Source organism: Pezoporus flaviventris, unplaced genomic scaffold, assembly GCF_033815535.1.
Source record: "Pezoporus flaviventris isolate CSIRO_AGI_PZ_B2104156 unplaced genomic scaffold, CSIRO_AGI_Pfla_v1 ptg000001l, whole genome shotgun sequence".
NCBI classification, from domain to species: Eukaryota; Metazoa; Chordata; class Aves; order Psittaciformes; family Psittacidae; genus Pezoporus; species Pezoporus flaviventris.
The window spans coordinates 57,876,860-57,898,254 of NW_026892549.1; the positions used below are offsets into that span (position 1 = coordinate 57,876,860).

The 21,395-nt window shown below is 47.5% G+C and overlaps 1 protein-coding gene across 1 annotated transcript in view; it reads left to right on the top strand.

Moving 5' to 3' along the window:
- Positions 1–3,389: 3,389 nt before the first annotated feature.
- The window catches only part of NDUFA10 (NADH:ubiquinone oxidoreductase subunit A10), a 34,301-nt gene continuing 16,295 nt past the window's right edge, over positions 3,390–21,395 (top strand). Inside the window, exons 1-8 of the mRNA XM_061460113.1 lie at positions 3,390–3,507; positions 4,424–4,592; positions 5,098–5,313; positions 6,579–6,665; positions 7,901–8,022; positions 10,329–10,408; positions 13,797–13,851; positions 17,307–17,392. Coding sequence (XP_061316097.1) covers positions 3,427–3,507; positions 4,424–4,592; positions 5,098–5,313; positions 6,579–6,665; positions 7,901–8,022; positions 10,329–10,408; positions 13,797–13,851; positions 17,307–17,392 — 896 coding nt within the window. The 5' untranslated portion in view covers positions 3,390–3,426. The remainder of the gene's footprint in view (positions 3,508–4,423; positions 4,593–5,097; positions 5,314–6,578; positions 6,666–7,900; positions 8,023–10,328; positions 10,409–13,796; positions 13,852–17,306; positions 17,393–21,395) is intronic.

The window sequence follows — 21,395 nt, forward strand, 5'->3', positions numbered from 1 at the left end:
ACCTTGTCTCTGCTGCTCCTTCCTCCTCAGGGGAGGACTCCTCACACTCCTCCAACATGTCTCCCGTGGGAGACAGTCCTCCTTACTTCTCCAACATGAGTTCTTCCCACAGGTTGCAGCTCTTCATAATCTGCTCCAGTGTGGAAACCTCCCATAGGGTGCAGTCCTTCAGGAACAGGCTGCTTTAGGCATCCCCCTGCTCTGTTGTGTCGTCCTCCATGGGCTGCAGGTGAATATCTGCTCCCCCATGGACTTCCATGGGCTGTGGGGCACAGTCTGCCTCCCCATGGGCTGCAGGGGAGCCTCTGCTCTGGCACTTGGAGTACCTCCTGCCTCCATCTGCACTGACTTTAGTGTCTGCAGCGCTGTTTCTATCCCATATTCTCACTCCTTTCTCTGCTGCCATTGCATAGGGGTTTTTCCCCTTCTTAGCTATGTTATCACAGAGGTGCTGCCACGATCACTGGTGAGCTTGGGCTTGGCCAGATATGGAATTGTCCCGGAGCTGGTTGGGATTGGCTCCATCAGACACAGGGGAAGCTTCCAGCAGCTTCTCACAGAAGCCACCCCTGTAGCCCCCTTGCTACCAAACCCTTGCCATACAAACCCAGTACAGCTCTGTGCTCAGACAGTCACCGTGCCCGGAGAGCCATTCTGCCCCAGTGCTCGCTTCCCACCGTGCCTATGGGTCACTGTGCCTGTTAGCCACCATGCATGGGGCCCACCAAACCCTGACAGCCACCACACCAATGGGCAAGCCCTTTATACAGAGGTGACCACTTCAGAGCAGCTTCCATGCACTTCTGCTGCAGGTCAATGTTCACCCACAGGCTCATGATGCTGCTCTCTGTGTATGATGCTCGGTCACTGTGTTTTTCTTCCTCACCAGCCCCAGTGCCTTCCAGCGCAGGCAGGCTGGTGTAGGCTGGGAGATGTAGTCCTGCCCAGCAGCCACAGCCCCCATGTGCTACTGGAGGCACCTGAATTACTGCTCTGTTTCAACACTGACATGTTCTGTCATGCAGCCACCAGTGAAGAATGCAAAACTGAGCAGAAAGATGCAGTGAAATCCCTTGTTGTCCTGCTCCATGGAATAAGCATCCCCTTCTTCCTAACCCTGCCATGACTCTAGGGCTGTGCAAGATAAGCCTTCCCATCTCCCAGAGCCTAATCTTCTCACTGGACCCAGCAAAAGTCATCCTGTTGCCTCTCACTTTACATTGCCTTGAGTTAATGCTGTCCAAAGCTTTTGCTCTTCCACCCAAAAGCCACCATTGAAACTGAAACAGGGAAAGTTCAGATTGGATATATGGAGGAATTTCTTCCCTATGAGGGTGCTGAGGCGCTGGCACAGGGTGCCCAGAGAAGCTGTGGCTGCCCTGTCCCTGGCAGTGTTCAAGGCCATGTTGGACATAGGGGCTTGGAGCAACCTGCTCTAGTGGAAGGTGTCCCTGCCCGTGGCAGGGGGTTGGAACTGGATGAGCCTTAAGGTCCTTTCTCACCCAAACCAGTCTGGGATTCCATGATTCCCACCTGCTTCACTTTTACAGGGGCCTACAGTGAACAGGACCTGCTGCTTTATTGCTCTATCCTGTAAGACCCCTTTAACACCATCCCTAAGATGAATATCCGCCACCAAATGCAGCCTTCTCCCCATTCACACCCTATTCAGGACATTGGTGTCCAACACCAGAGCTTGACCTGCTGGTGCTATACGAACAACACTCATTCCCATGCAGGTCCATGGAGCCATGGTCCTCTGGCACCCTGATCACCCTCAGGCACTCTGGTCACCCCTTCAGCATCCTGACAGCCCTACAACCTCCACTGATGTGTTGTCCCTACCATCTCACTGGGCAGACTTGCCTGAAGTGCCAGCTATGATATTCAGAGCTATTAAGGGTAGAAAGCCAGAGCCAGACGCAACATACATGGGTTGTTTGGGGTTGTTTTCAAGCTGTTTGCAAATCCCAAGGATGAATTGTTGAAATGAAACTTGATCGCTTCTTGCCAAGGGGCAAAGCAGCAGCAGCAGCTAATGGCATCAGAAACGGCCCAGGTCAGCAGAGCTGATGGAAGGTTGATGGGAAGCGTGTTAATATGTTTGGTTATGACCTTCACGGACCCTATAGAAAGACCCCGTCATTTAGTCACGTCCTTCAATAAGGCAGGCAAGGATCCAGCTCAGCCCTGGAATTACACTCCGGTGTCTCCCTCACATGGAGAAGGGAAGCTGCAGGAGCAGGGCTGCCCAGTGTCTCGGTGGCAGAGCCCATGGACACCCTGAGGTTTGGGAAGGACACACATATTTCAGCCTGTCTTTGCGCGCAATGCTCTCCTCATAGATTTCTCCTCCCTAGCTTCTACAAATGCCTTTCCAAAGCAGCTCTGCATCTCTCTTCTACATCTACTGCCTGCTTTCTTTTGGGAAAACCACCTAATTTACCTCTTTCCACTCATTTGGGATGGACTTTGGGTCAGAGATAGAGCAGTTTTGAGCACACAGAAATCTCCTGTAAGGCACAGTCAGGCTTGGGGCACGGCACGTTTCAAGCCTGAAAACCAGGAACCCTTCAGGGGTGTCTCTGGCACTACCGAATGCAGCAGGGATGGGACTGTGAATGTTCTACCTGAGCTGAAGGCCCTAAATTCAGGTGCCTGGAGCTGTCTTGAACAGGCAAACCCATACAACTATAGCTGTATTCTACCTGTTGGGGATGGAGAAGTGAATCACTTATCAGGCAGAAGCAGGAATATGGTTGTTGATGTGAAACAGTGATTTAACACAGTTTGATAGTGAATGTGACAGTGATTTAACAAGGCTCAATGGCGAGATTTAGGTGAGACTTTGGGAAGAAGTTCCCAAGCCAGAGGGCTGGGAACCAGTAGGTCTTGTCTCCTTGGGCATTGGAATACTCAAGGAAAGGATCAGCTTGAAGGTGGATGAATTAGCACCCGAGTTTGGCATTTGATGCTTTGGGATTCAATTCCAACACTGAATCATGGAATGGTTTGGTTTGAAGGGACCTTAAAGCTCATCCAGTTCCAACCCCCTGCTACATGCAGGAGCACCTTCCACTAGAGCAGGTTGTACCAGTGGAACTGGATAAGCTTCAAGCTCCCTGCCAACCCAAACCATTCCATGGTCCTATGATCCTGGACACGGGGATGTTACGGTTTGCCGGGCATAGCATTCAGGAGAGGCTGGGATAGGAGACGATGCTCCTCTCTCTGCCTGATCCCTGCAGGCAGAGCCAGCGCAGGCCGGGCGGCTGCCGAGGGGGCGTGGCGTACGGGAGGGGGCGTGGCCTGCGAGGAGGGGGGCGCCTCCATGGATGCTACGCCCCGCCTCTCTTCCTTGACGTCATCCCGCTGCGCCCTCCCTTCGTGTCGCGCCGATCGCGGCCGCGTCCCTTCAGCGCTGCCATGTCCTTGTGGCTGGGGAAGCTGCGCCCTGCTGCGGCTGCCGCCGCCCGGGGCCGCCCGGGGAGCGCTGCGCTACCGGCGGTGAGCGGGAGCGGCCGAGTAGGGGTGGTTCATGCGGTCTGTGCGGCTGCCATGGCCGCTGCGGCCTGCGGACGGGCTCACCTTGGGGTGCCCCCGCGGGGATGGCGCCTGCCGGGGGTCTGTGGTGGTGGTGGTGGCGCTGGTTCGTCCCCCGTAGGAGCGGGATTGCAGCTCTGGGGGCCGTGTGTCTGTGGGGCTGGTTCTGTTGTGGAGGTGCCCGTGAGGAGGGGACGTTCCCCTCCTTCAGGTTTAAGGTGGAGACATAAGATAATGCCTAGAGTGGAGTGTTGTGATTAGCTGGTGAATGGGGTCTTTGGTGTAAGCAGAATATGCAGTAAAAGCTCATGTGTGTAAGCGAGGCCTTTACATTGCTTAGAAAAAGGGTTATTTGGTTGTTATGAGGGTGGCGTTTCTGAGCAGGGCACAGTGAGGATCTATCTGGGTTTACATGCCAGGTGGATGTGTGTTTTCACTCATAAAGAGCTGTGTTGTGCAGAACTGAAGCTATAACCCTCCTGAGAGACTGCGAAAGGGTTTGATGTTAACATACACCCACCAACAAGCATCAATACAAGCAAAAGCCTACTGCAGTATCTCCCTTGAGAATGGAGGTCGCGTCGTGTATCCATAGCCTTCAGGAAGCCTGGGGACTTTCAGTCATTGGGTGCATTCCAGAGCAGAGTTCTGGCTTCAGGTTTAAAAAGCACTGAAAATGGTTGTTTTCACCTGTTCTTAAAGAGTTTTTCAGCCTAAATACAGCCTCAGCTGCTAAGCTTAAGTGGCAGCACTAACTTCCTCTATGGAAACCCCTTGTCTTAAGTGTGTGAGTGCTTATCCTCCTGCAGAAGGGCTGTAAAAGCCCCACTTTTCAGGTGAGAAAAGTGAAACATGCTGTGTTGTTTGTGTTTTCTTTCAGGCAAGAATCCATCTCAGCCCCATGCAGAACCTGGAGTATGGGTGGCTGGCTTATATGTTGGGAGACAGAGCTACAAAGAGGTTCACTGAATACAGCAAGGTCTTTACAGTGGAGGGGAACTTATCTTCTGGGAAGGGCAAGCTTGCACAACAGATAGCAGAAAAACTAGGTACTGCTTTGGCCTACTTCTCTAACAACTGATAGGATTTAATAGTAGGATTTTTGCATAAAACAAGTTCACTGAATCAGCAGTTCCTAACTAGCAAATTCTTAGGTGATGCCACAGTTCATGAGGAGGGCTTGTAGTGGAGGGGAGAAGAGAATGTTGGTGAGGCTTGAGATGACAACAGGTTGTTTGTTGGATCTGTGGGATACTTGTCTCACTGAGCTCCTTGAGAAGTAGGATTTTCTGCATGGATCTATGCAGAGCATCAAGGTGATCAGAGGATGGGTGGCAAAAAGCTTTGGTTTAGAGCATAGCTCAGCTCTCATGAGTGAGGTGAAAGGTGGCAATAGTTCAAATAAGGGTTTGTCTGCCTTCTGTCATGTGATTGACCGAAGGATTTGGGGCTGTTCTCAAGAGCTGTTTTGAGTCCCAGCTGTACATTTAAATCAAGTGAATAGATGCTTGCAGTAAATGAGTTCTTCTGATGTGGTGGTTTCTATTTTATCAGGCATGAAATATTTCCCGGAAGCTGACATTCATTACCTGAACAGGATCACAGGAGATGGAACACTGCTGCCTGAGAAGTTTAATGGTTTCTGTAACCTGGAGAGGTTTTACAATGACCCCAAATGCTCTGATGGACACTCATATCGGCTGCAGGCCTGGCTGTTTGGCAATCGTGTTTTGCAGTATGCTGATGCCTTGGAGCATCTGCTGAGCACAGGTTAGACTTCGCAGTAGATAAATTCCAGTTCTGAACTAACTTCTGAGTACAAGGTGTGAGTAAGCTGCTTTGAAGGGCTTTGCTAGTAGCTTCCAGTGTCTGGAGGGGGCTACAAGGATGCAGAGAGGGACTCTTCATCAGGAATTGTAGTGACAGGACAAGGGGTGATGGGTTCAAACTGAAACAGGGGAAATTCAGGTTAGATACAAAGCAGTTCTTCCCTGTGAGGGTGCTGTGGTGCTGGCACAGGGTGCCCAGAGAAGCTGTGGCTGCCCCATCCCTGGCAGTGTTCAAGGCCAAGTTGGACACAGGGGCTTGGAGCAACCTGCTCTAGTGGAAGGTGTCCCTGCCCATGGCAGGGGTTGGAACTGGATGAGCCCTGCGTTGGGTCACTTCCAACCTGAACCATTCCGTTATTCTGTGATTTGTGTTTTAGAATGAAAGGTTCTCATATTCTTAAGCTTTTTATATTTCCCCCTTACCCTTAGTACAAATTAACAGCCCATTTAGAAAACCATCTTGCACATTCTCTATTAGAAGGTATCTTATGTCCTTTCTACCAAAGGAAATGCCAATTACTAATTTAATTAGTTCTTTGGCAATCATAGACTGGATTGGGTTGGAAAGGACCTTAAAATCATTCAGTTCCAACCCCCTGCCATGGGGCGTTCTCTTCTCCAGGCTGAACACTTCCAGTTTTCTCAGCCTGTCTTCATGTGAGAGGTGCTCCAGCCCTGATCATCCTCATGGCCTCCTCTGGAAAATAAAGCTCAGTCCCTGATCTTTATTTTCAAAAAGACATTTTAAATGTGCCAGGATAGCTGTGGGTTCTACAGCCCTTCTAAATCTCTCCCTAGGCTTGGTTCCTGATAGTGTCTTTGGTTCATTCTTTTGGTTTCCATTAAGTACTGTATTGTCATTGTATTGTTGTAATTTAGTGTCTTCTTGTGCAAGAGGATTTCCTGTGCCTGCTACTTGTTCTTTAGGAAATGTTTTCTGAAAAGGGTCAAAAGCTGTGAATGCCAGAAAGTTTCAGGCACATAAATGTACTCCTTAAATACAATAGTACTTCTGATGGGCAGAGAAGAGTACATGAGTGAGACAGGCATGTTCTGCACACGTACCCAATGTGTTTCTGTGAACAAAAACCTTATTCTTCTGTTTTGTTTAACAAAGGCATTCAGAAAATAGGCTGTAAGAGCAGTACTGTTTCTAATTTTCCATCTCTTTGAGCTGTGTTGACTGGAAACTCCCTTCCATTGCAGGACAAGGTGTGGTGTTGGAGCGGTCTCCCTACAGTGACTTTGTGTTCCTGGATGCAATGTTCAAACAAGGCTATATCCACAAGCGATGTAAGTTCCTTGCACTCATCTCTGAAGTGTGATAAGTCAGTTCTCCAAAAAAGAAATAAGAATGCCTGCTGGGAAGATGGATTCCTTTTAAACATTTGGAGTTGTTCGTAAGGTGCTTAGTATCTTGCTGTTTAAGGCATCAAGGACTAATCTCAAGCCATGAGATTTTATTCAACACTTTGGTTCTGCTTATCATAGAATTACAGGATTGTTTGGGCTGGAAGGGACCATAAAACTTATCCAGCTCCAACCCCCTGCCACAGGCAGGGACACCTTCCACTAGAGCAGGTTGCTCCAAGCCCCTGTGCTCAACCTGGCCTTCAACACTGCCAGGGATGGGGCAGCCACAGCTTCTCTGGCCACCCTGTGCCAGCGCCTCAGCACCCTCACAGGGAAGAGCTTCTGCCTGAGAGCTCATCTCAGTCTGCCCCCTGGCAGGTTAAAGCCATTCCCCTTGTCCCATCCCTACAGGCCCTTGTCCAAAGCCCCTCTCCAGGTTTCTTGAAACCCCTTTAGGCACTGGAGCTGCTCTAAGGTCTGCCTGGAGGGGACTCACTCCAACAGCTCCATATGCTTCCTATGTTCATTAGGGACTGTAGTGACAGGACAAGGGGTAACGGGTTCAAACAGGGGAAGTTAAGATTGGATATAAGGAGGAAATCCTTTTCTGTTAGGGTGGTGAGGCACTGGAATGGGTTGCCCACAGAAGGTGTGAATGCTTCTTCCCTGGCAGCGTTCAAGGCCAGGTTAGACGAAGCCTTGGGTGGCATGGTTTAGTGTGAGGTGGCCCTGCCCATGGCAAGGGGGGGTGGAACTAGATGATCTTAAGGTCCTTTCCAACCCTAACTATTCTGTGATTCTATGTTGGGGGCCCCAGAGCTGGATGCAGGACTGTGGGAAAGAGGAGTTGTCTCTATATGGTAGAAGTACCCAATTGCACAGACCCAACCTATTCCTCTTTAGATCCATTTTTCTGTATGGGAAGGTGACGTTCTCTACTTCTGTCCTCCAAAGTGGAGTCTGGTGGTTGTGATTTTGGAGAGGAGGTCTGCTGTTGCTCAATAGCTTTGTGGTCTACGCAAGCAATGAAAACCACTCCAAAAATGATTGTAGGTTCATAACCCAGTAGGTTATAATTTTAATGCTGTTCCTGTTGCACTTGTCCTCATTTGCAGTAAATCTTCAGCTGGGTTGCCTTTAGCTCTGCAGTGTGTTTGGTTTTGTATTTTATATAGGTCTTGATCACTACAAGGAGATCAAAGAGATCAGCATTTGTGAATTCCTGCCGCCTCACTTGGTCATTTATATAGATGTACCCGTTCCAGAGGTACAGAAGAGGATTCAAGAGGAAGGCGAGGTAATTTTACCTCTTGCTGCTACTACTGCCTGTTACTGTCTGTTTGTAGTTGTGCCCTTGTGCTTAAGTCCTGTGGGGTTTTATAGAATCAGAGAACGGTTTCGGTTGGAAGGGACCTTAAAGCTCATCCAGCTCCAACCGCTGCCATGGGCAGGGACACCTTCCACTAGAGCAGCTTACTCCAAACCCCTGTGTCCAACCTGGCCTTCAACACTGCCAGGGATGGGGCAGCCACAGCTTCTCTGGGCACCCTGTGCCAGCACCTCAGCACCCTCACAGGGAAGAACTGCCCAAGAGCTCATCTCAGTCTCCCCTCTGGCAGGTTAAAGCCATTCCCCTTGTCCTGTCCCTACAGGCCCTTGTCCAAAGCCCCTCTCCAGGTTTCCTGTAGCCCCTTTAGGCACTGGAATCTGCTTTAAAGTCTTACTACAGCTTTCTCTTCTCCAGGCTGAAGCAGCCCAGCTCTCTCAGCCTGGCTTCAGAGAGCAGAGGCTCCAGCCCTCAATGCATTTTCTGTTACTGAAGTTGCTAAAATTGAAAAGCTGTGGTTTTCCCATCAGGAGCAATATCTTGTTCATTAAAGCACAGACACATTCAGTCATTGTCTAAACTGCTGGAGGGCAGAAGGGCAGAATCACTCAGGCAGCAAACTAAGCAACGCCAGCCACGCAGATAATGAAGCAGCAAGGGCAGCCTTACATTTATGGCTTTGAATTCACTTCAGCAATCACCAGCTTCCCTCTTAAATGAGCAGGAAACTGCAAACGAAACTGCTACAAGGTCACCCTAACAAGGATCATTTTATTACACTAGCCAAAAAGCACCCTAGATTTTCTGTCTCATGGAATACCTATAGAACGTTAGTTTTAAGTTTAAAATGGGTTATTTTGCTGTGTTAGCACAAAAGCACCAAGCAGTAATTTTCTTCATCTCAGAAAATGAACTGGATTTGCTGATCACAAGTGACCCACACATTAATATCAACACAGGTCTGAAAACCCTGTGTTGGAAAGATCTTTGTTTGAAAGCTCTTCCCTGTGAGGGTGCTGAGGTGCTGGCACAGGTGCTCAGAGAAGCTGTGGCTGCCCCTTCTCTGGCAGTGTTGGAGGCCAGGTTGGACACAGGGGCTTGGAGGACCCTGCTCTAGTGGAAGGTGTCCCTGCCCCCGTGGCAGGTGGTTGGGACTGAATGAGCTTTAAGGTTCCCAAATTCCAACCCCAAGCAGTCTGGGATTCAATGGACCTGCAATTTCTTTGCTCTTGTGAACACAAATTTTGATGGCAGTTTTGGGACCTTTAGGCAGAAATTGCTGGTGTAACTTTTTATGTCAGTGGTATTGCTGAAGACTGTAGTGCTTGTTTAAGGCTGGTATTTTGGGGAATTCTGCCTTCTCAGTGGATGAAGTGTTGGGTATTCAGTATGCTGTTGTTGCAGAGGAGTGGAAAAAGAAAAGCCAACTAACAGACACAGATCATTCCAACATGATGGGCATCTTGGATGAGCATTTCAAGCAGGAAATGTACTTAAATTTTAGGATTGAACTGAAGGAATGGTAGATTAGAGAAATTCTTGGAGTTTTGCAAATGTGGCATTAAACTACATTGTGTGGAAGAGAAACTGTTTGACAGTATGTATGATATCCATGTAATTAAAAGAAAAGCTTTTGCAGGGGGTGGTTTCCCACTCGTCTGGCCCCTTTAGGCACTGGAAGCTGCTCCAAGGGCACATTTGCCCTCTTATTGGAAAGGCAAACTGAGAGTCTGCAGTTTTCTGGATATGACTTCCTTGAGCATACAAGTAGGTAGGGTTGCTCAGGCCTTAGAAAGCTGAGATTTTTGATGCTGGTGATGTATAGTTCTCTTACCTTATGTGAACGCAAGGAAAATAAGATGTTTCCTGCTACAGTCTGAAATTGCTAGAAACCTTTTCATTTTGACATTCTTCCCTTGAACCTGCTTTTCCCTTTCTAGATTCACAAGCATATGAGAAGGGTCATAATTCTGTGGCTGGCCATTCAAACCATGGCTGTAGCAGTGCAGGGCAAAGCAGCAAAGTAGCGATTAACACAAACTGCCTTGTTTTTTAGGGCACTTTCAATATTTAATGCCACATAAGAGATTCTGAATACTCCAAATGTCTTCATTCTTCTAACATCCATTAATGTGTATGTGGTTCACTTGGATGTTTGACTGCTAATACAGGGCAAGCTGGCGTCGCAGCACTTTCTGCTTAGGCTGGTGTCTGTACTGGTGTGAGAGGAAAGAAAACTCATTTTACAACCTTGTTTTCTTCTGCTTCGTTTTTAGCCATATGAGAAAAAAGTGTCTCCTTCCTATCTCCAGCACATTGAGGATGCTTACAAGAAAACCTTCTTACCAGAGATCAGGTGAGCAAACCCAAATGTTTTGTCTCTTATGTCTTTGAGTAAAATGTGTGCAGATCCTCAGATCTCTGCCAATAGAAGTAAGTAAACTCATGTCGTGTGAGAAATCCTCCTTGTGCCATGTACAACGTTATTTCTTAATGTGGTATCACATTCATGGCATCATAACTGTGTTCTTGTGTGTAGTTACCTCTGGCACTGAGAAGCCTGATGCCACTGTTACAAGGTTGGAAGCTTAAAAATGAAGTCATTTTAGGCGTGAGCCTTCCAAAACAGTGCTTTGATTCTTAATGGGTTCAGAGTAGGGAAAGTGTTGTGCAATAGTAAATTGGATTTCATTGATCTGTATGGTACAAATCTAAGGAGCCCTCATCTGCAGTAAGGTTTCATCCTGCTGGCTTGGGGCATTACAACTTTGCTGTCACAGAGTCAGATACAAAGAAGCATCAACTTGTATATAGTTAAAAGAGCAATTCAGGAGCAAAGCTGGTGTGTTTGCCCTGCAAAACCAAGTTCTGTCTCTGACAGTACTCAGCTTGTGTTTGGCATCAACACTTTTCATTCTGTTAGCTTGCAGGAGTGGTTGGAATGCTCTCCTGGCATGATGTCCAAAATGCCATAGCTGTAGCTGCGTGTTTGCATGACCTTAGGAGAGTGTGATGCAATCCAAGGTCTTTTGGGAGCGTTTGGATGCTTTCTCTCCTAAAATTTCCTTTCAGTTGGCATAGGTTTGGCTGTTTCTTGGTAGTGGTATGGAGGAATAGGAAGATTATCAGGGAAGGGCCTGTTCCCTCTTCTAGCTTTGGTTCTCCGCCTCCTGAGGCATACCCCTGATAGCCTTCCACATTGAAAAGGGTTTGATGAACTTTTTAGTGCTGGTAATTAAAGACTGGGCTGCTACCTGTTCTGAGAGTGAAGATGCTTTATGCTGGGCTCCCCTGGCGTTCTCTTGCTTCCCTGTTAGAATGTGTGCTCTGTGAACTTGAGATGAGACTATTGCAGTTTGCCAGCTCTCCCAGTTATTATGAAAGAGCACTATCCAAAATCAAATTATCCTAAAATTCCTAAACAAATAGCTTTCTGGAAGGAAAACTCTAACAGGTCGCAGAGCCAGGCCTACTATACATGAAATCTGTAATCACTCAAGGTTCATGTGTGCATGAAGCTGACTGAGTTACACTTAGGTGTAAGTAGATCTTCGGGTATGTTGTGGCCTGCTTGTTTCCCCCTTGCTTTCTTGCTCCATCTCCCAGTTTAACTGCACTGTCAGCAGTTGACTGAATAACTTTGTACAGAGCTTGCCATTCACACAAGGTGGTGTGATGTATGGTCACCTGCATCCCAGTGTGCTAGCGGCCAGCACATGGCTCTCAAGAAGGGAATGATGGGCTAAGGATGGAGAGGAAGGGTGGGAAGTCTTGAGTCTGTCATCCCCCCTAGGGGAGAATTGGTTTGAATGTATTGGTGAGTAGAAAAATGCTGCTTGTTCTTTGAATCAAACCAAGCGGTGTTGCACGAGGCTAAAGCTAGAGGTGGTCCTGCTGTGATTTCAACTCTTTCCCCTTTGTCTCTACATGGTCAGTGCACTTGGAAGGCAAACACCCTCTGGTTAGCACCTTCCTTGGCAGATGGGCTTGCAGGAACTTGTCAGATCAATCATTGTGCTTGGATCTGAAGGATGTCTCTGCCCTCTTGATGTAGGGGAGTTGTGATGGTGCAAAGCGTCAGCTTTGTGCATCTCTGGACCTCACTGCTGGCTTGTTTATTGGATAAATATATCCAAGCTTCAACTGTCTTTAACTGTTTGCTGAAGTGATCTAAAGGCTGGTAGTCTTTGGGCAGACTAAGAAGTTGATTCTGTAACTCTTGAGGATGACCAAAATTTGATTAAAATAGGCTTTCCTGGACTTTAAGATTCCTGATGTTCTCTTTCATATCCAATACTGCCTCCACTGAGCAGCTCTTTGGTCTTAGTGAAAGCTCTAAGAAGCTGCAGAGTCAAAAAAAGGGCTCAAACCAAGTAATTATAAATGAACTTTCTTACTAGAGCAGTTTTGACTGACCAGTGTCCATGCAGACCAGGAACTAGTCTGGCCTGCTGCAATTATGAGTCGTTTGATACTGTGACTACTTAGAGCAACCAAGTTGCTGGCTTTAATCTGATTGAACTTGGGAGTGCTTGGGCTAAGCAGAAGCCTCCATGCTCTTCAACTTTTCAGTGTGGTGTATGATCCACTGAAAATTTGGCAGCTCTTTTGTTTTCTCTTCAGTTTTTGTTAGCTAAAGGGACAGTTTTCCATGGCAACTGGTGCAGGTTTGGGTCAACTCTTGGAGCAGGTTTTGAAGCAGCTCTGCTCTGAAGCCAGGCTGAAAGGGCTGGGCTGGTTCAGCCTGGAGAAGACAAAGACCCCTGAAGGGGAGACCTTAGAGCAATTCCAGTGCCTAAATGGGCTACAAGAAACCTGGAGAGGGGCTTTGGACAAGGGCCTGCAGGGACAGGACAAGGTGAATGGCTTTAACCTGCCAGAGGGGAGACTGAGATGAGCTCTTAGGCAGAAGCTCTTCCCTGTGAGGGTGCTGAGGCGCTGGCACAGGGTGGCCAGAGAAGCTGTGGCTGCCCCATCCCTGGCAGTGTTGAAGGCCAGGTTGGACACAGGGGCTTGGAGCAACCTGCTCTAGTGGAAGGTGTCCCTGCCTGTGAAAGGGGTTGGAGCTGGATGAGCTTTCATGTTACTGAGGGTGCCTGTGAGTGTGTAGTAGTGAAACATGTTCATATAGGAACTCCTGTTGTGGCCCTGCTCTGCAAGTGACACTTGCATGCTGTATGAATAAGAAAATAATCATTTTAACCAGGAAGCTCTTAACCTTTTTTAAGTGCTCCTGTACTTACAGATCCTGCTGCCTGCGGTGATATTGGTTGAGTTAGCTCAGTCATGGTAAATAATGATGAATGAAGCTATTCTTCTCTTAAAAATTACCCCCAAGTATTAATGTGCTTCTAAAAAGGTCTATGGAAGCTTGGAGTTAGACTTGTTGAAAGTTTCACTTGGCTTCAGATAGATTGGGAATTGTAATTGAGGCCAACCAAGTATCCCCAATAGTGAAATGGAAACAAAGGAATAGGTGGAATTTTGGTTAATTTTCAAATTTGAACTGAAACTCTGTAGGTACCATAAGCCATTTGTCCTTTAAAAGCAATTTTCCACCAGGCAAGAAGCAACTTATGGGTCTGATAGGAATTCAGCCACAAGGCTTCCATAAGCACTCTGAAATAATGATTCTGGTTCTGTGTTTGGGCCTTTTCACTTCATTTCTGCTTCATTTTGGAGCAGGGGGAGAGGATGGGTAGAGCAATGAGATCAGGGCAATTCACTCTTTCTCTTCTTTGCAGTGAGACCAGTGAAATTCTGCAGTACACAGCAAGTGAGGCAGAGGATGTGGAGAAGGTAAGAGTTTGCTATGTATACTGATCAGTTGTTAAACTTCTAAGACTGAAATGTAAAGAGGACACAATGGAAAGAGGTGAGTCATCCCCAGCATTCATCTGAGACTTTGTCTTCCAGTCTAAGGTCTGTCTGGGTTGGCTTCTGTCATTGTGCAGCTTCCTATGACCCAGGTTGGTGCAGAGGTTCCTGTGTGATAAGGTAGCTGTTATCTAATGTTTTGGTTATAGCAAAGAGCTGGATATCCAAAGCTGTTACTAGCTCTGTAACCTTGGGTCGGTCATCTGTATGACGTAGCACATGGTATCTAAACTATTATTCTGTCTCCAAATGGTTTTGCCACACACTTTAGCCCTGGACCAAGCCAGATAAATTGCCTTCTCACTGCTAGAAATAAGCCATCTCTTATGTGGCAGGATTTACACGAGATCAATGCTTCCTCTTACATAAGTGTGTTAGTTTTTGGAGTAGGTGTAATACATTTCCCTTATTTCAGCAAACATTCTTGTTTATGGAGAGTTACTAGTGGTAACAAGCTTTTTGCTTCTCCACTTTTCTCTGTAGCTGCTGTCCCCTGCTGTTAAAAGCAGCAAGCTTTGTGTAATTTGAGACAGGTTTGTCATGGGCCCTTTTCAGTTCTAGGGATGAATGGTCCATAGTGAGTCCCTACTTGAACTCTGTAGCAGCAATAAGGATCTCAGTTTGCACTAAAAATACCTTGCTGATTTTAGTATTTTTATCCTCTGTTTCTTGTTTGAAAACTCTGATAATTCTTCTAGAGTCCACTTCATGCTCTCCTTTCCTCTGTTAGAGGGGAAAAGAAATATGAGACTGATGATATTGCTTTAGGATATCAGTCCAGCCACCAACGCAAGAGAGGTGTGTGTTAGAGTGAGTTCAGAGAAGGGCCACAAATATGCCCCAAGGGCTGGAGCAGCTCTGCTCCGGAGCCAGGCTGTGAGATCTGGTCTGGTTCAGCCTGGAGAAGAGAAGGCTCCTTAAGGGGAGACCTTAGAGCAGCTCCAGTGCCTAAAGGGGCTACAGGAAACCTGGAGAGGGGCTTTGGACAAGGGCCTGTAGGGACAGGACAAGGGGAACGGCTTTAACCTGCCAGAGAGGAGACTGAGATGAGCTCTTAGGCAGAAGCTCTTCCCTGTGAGGGTGCTGAGGTGCTGGCACAGGGTGGCCAGAGAAACTGTGGCTGCCGCATCCCTGGCAGTGTTGAAGGCCAAGTTGGACACAGGGTGTTGGAGCAACCTGCTCTAGTGGAAGGTGTCCCTGCCTGTGGCAGGTGGTTGGAACTGGGTGAGCTTTAAGGTTCCTTCCAAACCAGGCTGGGATTTTTCCATCAGTGGGTAGTTTTGTTGTCTTTTTACTTCATGTGAAGAGTACGTTTCCTGTGCTCTCAACTCCAGCATCTGACTTGCAACTTGCCTCTTTGTAAGACATCAAAAATGGTTCAAGAACATCTGTACTTGCCTGAAATTTTGCCTTCTTAGTGATGTCCTGTCAACCATAGGTTTTTAAATATCAGAAAAATTAGCATTTAAGAGCTACGAATACCTCAAGGAAAATGCTAATGCAGTCATAGCTCTAAGCTGTTATTTCTTACCATAAAACCAATACTGGTAATAAAGTGAACCTTTATAGTCAAGCCTACTTTGTAATAGCACTTTGTTATTGCCTTTGAAGTGGTAATAAATGGCATTTAGTGTTTGCTGTGATTGCAGGGAATAATTATAGTGGACTTAATGTGCAGTAAGGAATAGCATTTTTCATTTCTTTTTCTGTCACTGTATTCCTGGCATCTGCTTACTTGTCATTAATGGGTTCACAATGTGTTATCAGGATTTTGGTCCTGACCTCCTTGTTTTATCCTTTCCTTCTGGAAAAGGCCTCTGAGAAGTGATGTTTGGAGCTGTAACAACCCACTCCTTCCCGAGTAGCTTCTACGTAGTATCTGCACCTCATTGTGCATCTGAAGCGCATCGTCCCAATACTAGTTCAGGTTTCCTTCGTATCTACTCAGTTGTGTTTGATAACCTCAGGCTCGTGTGAGGCAGTTCCCCAGTGAACCAGCAAAGATCTGTTTTCCAATGGAGCCAGGCTGTAAATAAAGCTCAAACATGGGATTGAGAAGTTTGGGGATGCTGAAGGAATGGTTTGCTGAGCTGGTGTTCCACGTTTGGATGGTTCCGAGTGCTGAGCTGGGAGTTTTGCCTTTCTGCACAGGTTGCATGCATGGGTAGGTCCTGATGACTGATGAAACTGAGCTTTTGGATGGCTACTTTCAAGGTGTTTAAGTTTTCCAGCCTGAAATATGCCTCAGTTTCTGTGCTGTGAACCACACACAGCAACTCAAGAAGCAGTTGCCATGATTGCTCTACAACCTTGTTGAAACAGAACAAAACAATAAACAGGTTTCTTATGTAGCATGATGGGCTTTACTCAGCGTAAGCAGCAGCTTGGGGAGGGGAGTATGCCCCTCTCCTGAGCTCTAGGGAGACCCCACCTGCAGTCCTAATCCAGCTCTGGCACAACAGCACAGGAGGGACATGGAGCTGTTGGAGCAAGTCCAAAGGAGGCCATGGAGATGCTGCAAGGGCTGGAGCAGCTCTGCTCTGGAGTCAGGCTGAGAGAGCTGGGCTGCTTCAGCCTGGACAAGAGAACGCTCCTTAAGGGGAGACCTCAGAGCAGCTCCAGTGCCTAAAGGGGCTGCAGGAAACCTGGAGAGGGGCTTTGGACAAGGGCCTGTAGGGACAGGACAAGGGGAATGGCTTTAACCTGCCAGAGAGGAGACTGAGATGAGCTCTTAGGCAGAAGTTCTTCCCTGTGAGGGTGCTGAGGCGCTGGCACAGGGTGCCCAGAGAAGCTGTGGCTGCCCCATCCCTGGCAGTGTTGAAGGCCAGGTTGGACACAGGGGGTTGGAGCAGCCTGCTCTAGTGGAAGGTGTCCCTGCTCATGGCGGGGGTTTGGAACTGGATGAGCTTTAAGGTCCCTTCCAACCATTGCCATTCTCTGATTCTGTGGTTTTTGTTTGCAACACAAGATGGTTAAATTTAGACTTACTCCCATTCTCATTCTGCCTTAGCATTGGGGCTGTCCCTTCTGTCTTTCAATCCCAGCAGCAGTTTGAAGAAGGTAAGAGGGAAGTATTTGGAAATAAGTGACCTCTCAGGTGATGTATTTGCTGCCAACCTCTGCTGACCGATGCTGAAAGCACCAGCAGCTCTGATGCTGGCTTCTATGTGCTTGCCCAGGGAAGAAACATGACTGGGAGATAATGTGTTTGCTCCAAAACCTGGCATTGTGAATACAGCTTTAACAGCTAAGTGTTTTTGCTGGGTGACTGAATAGTAGATTTTGATCATTCCATTGATTTTGGGGGGCATGTGCATTGATAATCATGTTCATGATCACACCACCTCTCAGATGTGACTTTTGTTTACTGATTCCAGGTCGTTGAAGACATCGAGTACCTGAAGTTTGACAAGGGGCCATGGCTGGAGCAGGATGATGTTTCTTTCCATCATTTGAGACTTTAGTAAGTATGATGTCTTCCAGGAACTGCACATGACTTAGCATCAGGCCTCAGGGAGAATGGTGAAAGCCTTGAGTTTTTAAAGGAGTGCTTCTATTTGCACCCTGACTTTTTTGTCAGAAGGTAGCAGTTACAACAGCAGGCTTTTGCACTATAGGTGCTTGGCACTATAATATGCTGTGGCATTTTGCTGCTGATGATAATCAGACAAGAGACTGTTGATGAACAGATTCCATCCCATTCACAAAGCACAAGAACTCTCCAGGCATTTCCTCGATGCTGTGACCTGTGGCCCTCAGGGAAGGTATTGTTGTGAGCACTTCTGTTCCTGGGTGATTGTAGAAGATAAACCAGAACACCTCTACAGTTGCTTTATCAGGAACACATGAATGAAAGTGTAGGTCTGAGCTCTTTACATACACATCAGTGGTATGGTTCAACATATTTTGGAGTTGGAGGACTACATCTCTTTCCTGCTCATCCCTGTGAGGGTGCTGACGTGCTGGCAAATTTTCCCTAGAGAAGCTGTGGCTACCCCATTCCTGGTAGTATTCGAGGACAGGTTGGATGGGGCTTGGAGCAACCTGCTCTAGTGGAGGGTGTCCCTGCACACAGCAGGGGTTTGGAATTAGATGAGCTTTTGGGTCCTTTCCATCCCAAACCATTCCATGATTCAGTGTTGGAACTGTATCCCAAAGCATCACATGCCAAACTCTGGTGCTAATTCCTGCACCTTCAGGCTAATCCTTTCCTTGAGTATTCCAGTGCCCAAGTAGACAAGAGCTTGTGGTTCACAGCCCTCTGCAGATATGTAGCTTTCCCATGCCTGCATGAAGTTTTCCTTTTGGAAAGACGGGATATTTTAGCATGTGTGTGCTTGCAACCCGCAAAGCCAATTGTATCTTCCTTGTATCATCCAAGGCAGCATGGCCAGCAGGTCAAGGCAGGGGATTCTGCCCCTCTGCTGTAGTGAGCCCCCCATCTGGAAAATGTATCCAGCTCTGGAGTCCTCAGTGCAGGAGAGACATGGTTGTGTTGGAAACGGCCACAATAATCGGAGGATTGGATCACCTCTGCTATGAGGAAAGGATGAAGATTTGTGGTTGTGCAGCCTAGAGAGGAGAAAACTCCAGGGAAACCTTATTGCAGCCTTTCAGCTGTTAAGAGGGGCCTATAAGAAAGATGGGGAGAGACTTTCTATCAGGGCCTGTTGCAGCAGGATGGGGGGTGATGGTTTTAAACCAAGAGAGGGAGATTCAGGTTGATGTGAGGAAGGAATTCTTTACAATGAGTGTGGTAAGACACTGGCACAGGTTACCCAGAGAGGTGGTGGATTCCCCATCCCTGTAGACATTCCAGGGCAGGCCGGATGTGGTTCTGAGCAACCTGATCTAGTTGAAGATGTTCTTGCTCATTGCAGGGGGGTTGGACCAGATCAGCTCCGAAAGTCCCTTCCAACACAAAGCATTCTGTGATTATGCTCCTGGTGGGTGCGTTTTCCATATGCTGGCACATGCTGCCCTCTCGTGGGTGTTCCTGGGAGGCTGCACCCGGTATTGTATTAATCTGCAATTGCTTCCTTCACTGACCTCATCGTTTTGCGCAGCCCACTGCTGCCTTGGGCTGTCTCGCATCTGATGCTTGGCAGAGGAAGAATATGTTCTGTATGAGAGGGTGCTGCAGTTGTAATCCCACTCTGGTGCTCCTTGGCTCTTGGCACTTTTGCCTCTTTGACCTTCAGCTGGCTACAGCATTTTTGGTCAAAGGGATTGATCAATGGGCAGGGGTCAGAATAACTTTTTCATTGTATGTTTATAGGCTCTAATGTGTATGGAAACAAGGCCTGGCTGGACAGAGCTTGGAGCAACCTGCTCTAGTGGAAGGTGTCCCTTCCTGTGGCAGGGGTTGGAACTGGGTGAGCTTTAAGGTCCCTTCCAGCAGGGCTTCTGACTAACTTGGTAATGCAAATAAGTTAAACTGGTGAGGCACACCTGTATAAAACTCAGTTGCACAGTGATACCTTTCATCTTCCTGCCTTGCCCTCCGTTTCCCTAATAGAATAGTGTGTTTGTGGGGTATAACATGTCTTCGTAAAAGGTTGAGCATGTATATATTTGTGTATGGAAGCCTAAGGGATCTTTCAGAGGATGTTCTTCACAATCCTCCTTTCTCTCCAAGTTCTGAGTCCAACAGAAACCATTCAAGGAGTTCCTCTGTTGCCACTGCACAGTCTCAGGCATGTTTTTGTCTGTGCCCTTGGCAGTGAAATTGGGTGTCTGTCAAAGCATTGCAAAGTCAATGGTTTGGAATGAAGAGCTGTAGTTGGTGTGATGTTGCCTGTGTTACTTTACCAGCTAATGGGGGGACCTTACTGCATTGGACTTGTTTCATCAGCCAGGTCCACATTAAATCTGCCCAAAGCTCCTTTGGAATTTGCTAGAGCAGAACATATTTTGTGTGGGCAAATCTTTGGCTTTTTTCAGCCACCACTAATTTAATTAACAAAAGAAAAAGGCGGGTATTAGCATTTGTTTTAGCTTGATGAAGTAGGAATCTAGTTCCATTTGGAAGCAATCTAGCCATCAAATAGCTTGCCATTCTCATCTGTTCAGTTGTGTTCAGTAATAACTATTAAGTGTGCCCTAAACCCTGTGTATTAAATCCTCCAGTATTGTATTTGGTGCGACATAAGACATAGATGTTGAGGTTGTTACTAAAGGGCCTTGTGTCTGCAGTAACTTGTAATGCCTGAGTTCTCTTAATGTTTCTTCAGCTTCTTGGAGCTATTCCTAACCCCTGAGCCTCACTCCTGTTTCCTTCTTCTACATTTTGCTCTGGTTAAAGGAAATCTTGCAACAGGGAAGCGTGGGAGCGAATGAGGGTGACCCTTCAATGCTGTTTCACTGTGCCGTCAAGCATGCTTAGCGAAGGCAAGAACTGTCCAGGTGTGAATGTCTGTCCTGGCTCATTTCAGAAAGCAGGACTGTGCTTGCCAGAGGGGGATTGGACTTACTTCTGAAGCTCTTCGTCCTGGAAACTCCAAAATCTCATAAAGCAATTGTAAAACTTCTGGCAGTATTGAAAACGCCTTCATGGTATCCCAGCCTGGTTTGGGTTGGAATGGACCTTAAAGCTCATCCAGTTCCAACCCCCTGCCATGGGCAGGGACACCTTCCACTAGAGCAGGTTGCTCCAAGCCCCGTCTGACCTGGCCTTGAACACTTCCATCTCTCCCACCCTGCTCTACCGTGCCCATGGCGTGAGTCAGGAGCATTTCTCCTTCCCCTGCTCTCACAAACATGGGCAAAATGGAGAGTATATCACATACTGACTGGCTCACGTCCATGTGTTGGACCTTTCCCATGGGAGGCAGGGAAGCTGATGGCAGTGGCGGTTGAGGAGCTGTGGCTGAGGTGATAAGGGTGTGAATAGCAGAGCAATGAATGCCACCCACTTGCTCAGATCCCAGCCTCGAACACAGCAACCACTTGGTGAGAACCGGCTTTCAAGGTGTGCAAGGGAACTGTCTGTTTCCAGTGGGATTCGCTTGCCATTTCTCAAGTTACTTTCATGTATAAAGGCAGGATTTAACTAGATATATTTTTGTGTCTAGGCCTCTCACACCAGTGAATGCCTCTAGGTAGGAAGAGTGGTTTTCTTATCCTGCGTATTGTCACTTCAGGCTTTGTGTCTATGCCAACATCATCAGTTGAGAAATCATGGCTCAGGCTATGTAAGTTGCGCTTTGTTTGGCTGACTGGTTTGTTTTTGTTTTCAGTCTCTACTTTTTGCCCTTCCTTGTTCAGAAGTCTTTGCAATGTCCTTAGTGGTAGGCAGTCTTGGGATGTCGTTTTGTACATAGGTGGAAGAATAAGCTGAGTTATTGGTGTGTTAGCAGGTTTCTTCAGGGCCAGCATCCTCTGAGCTGCCTGGAAGGGAAACAGAACCTCCTTCCCAAAAAAGATGCAGGAGTGCATCAGTCCCACTTCCTCCTACATTCTCATGT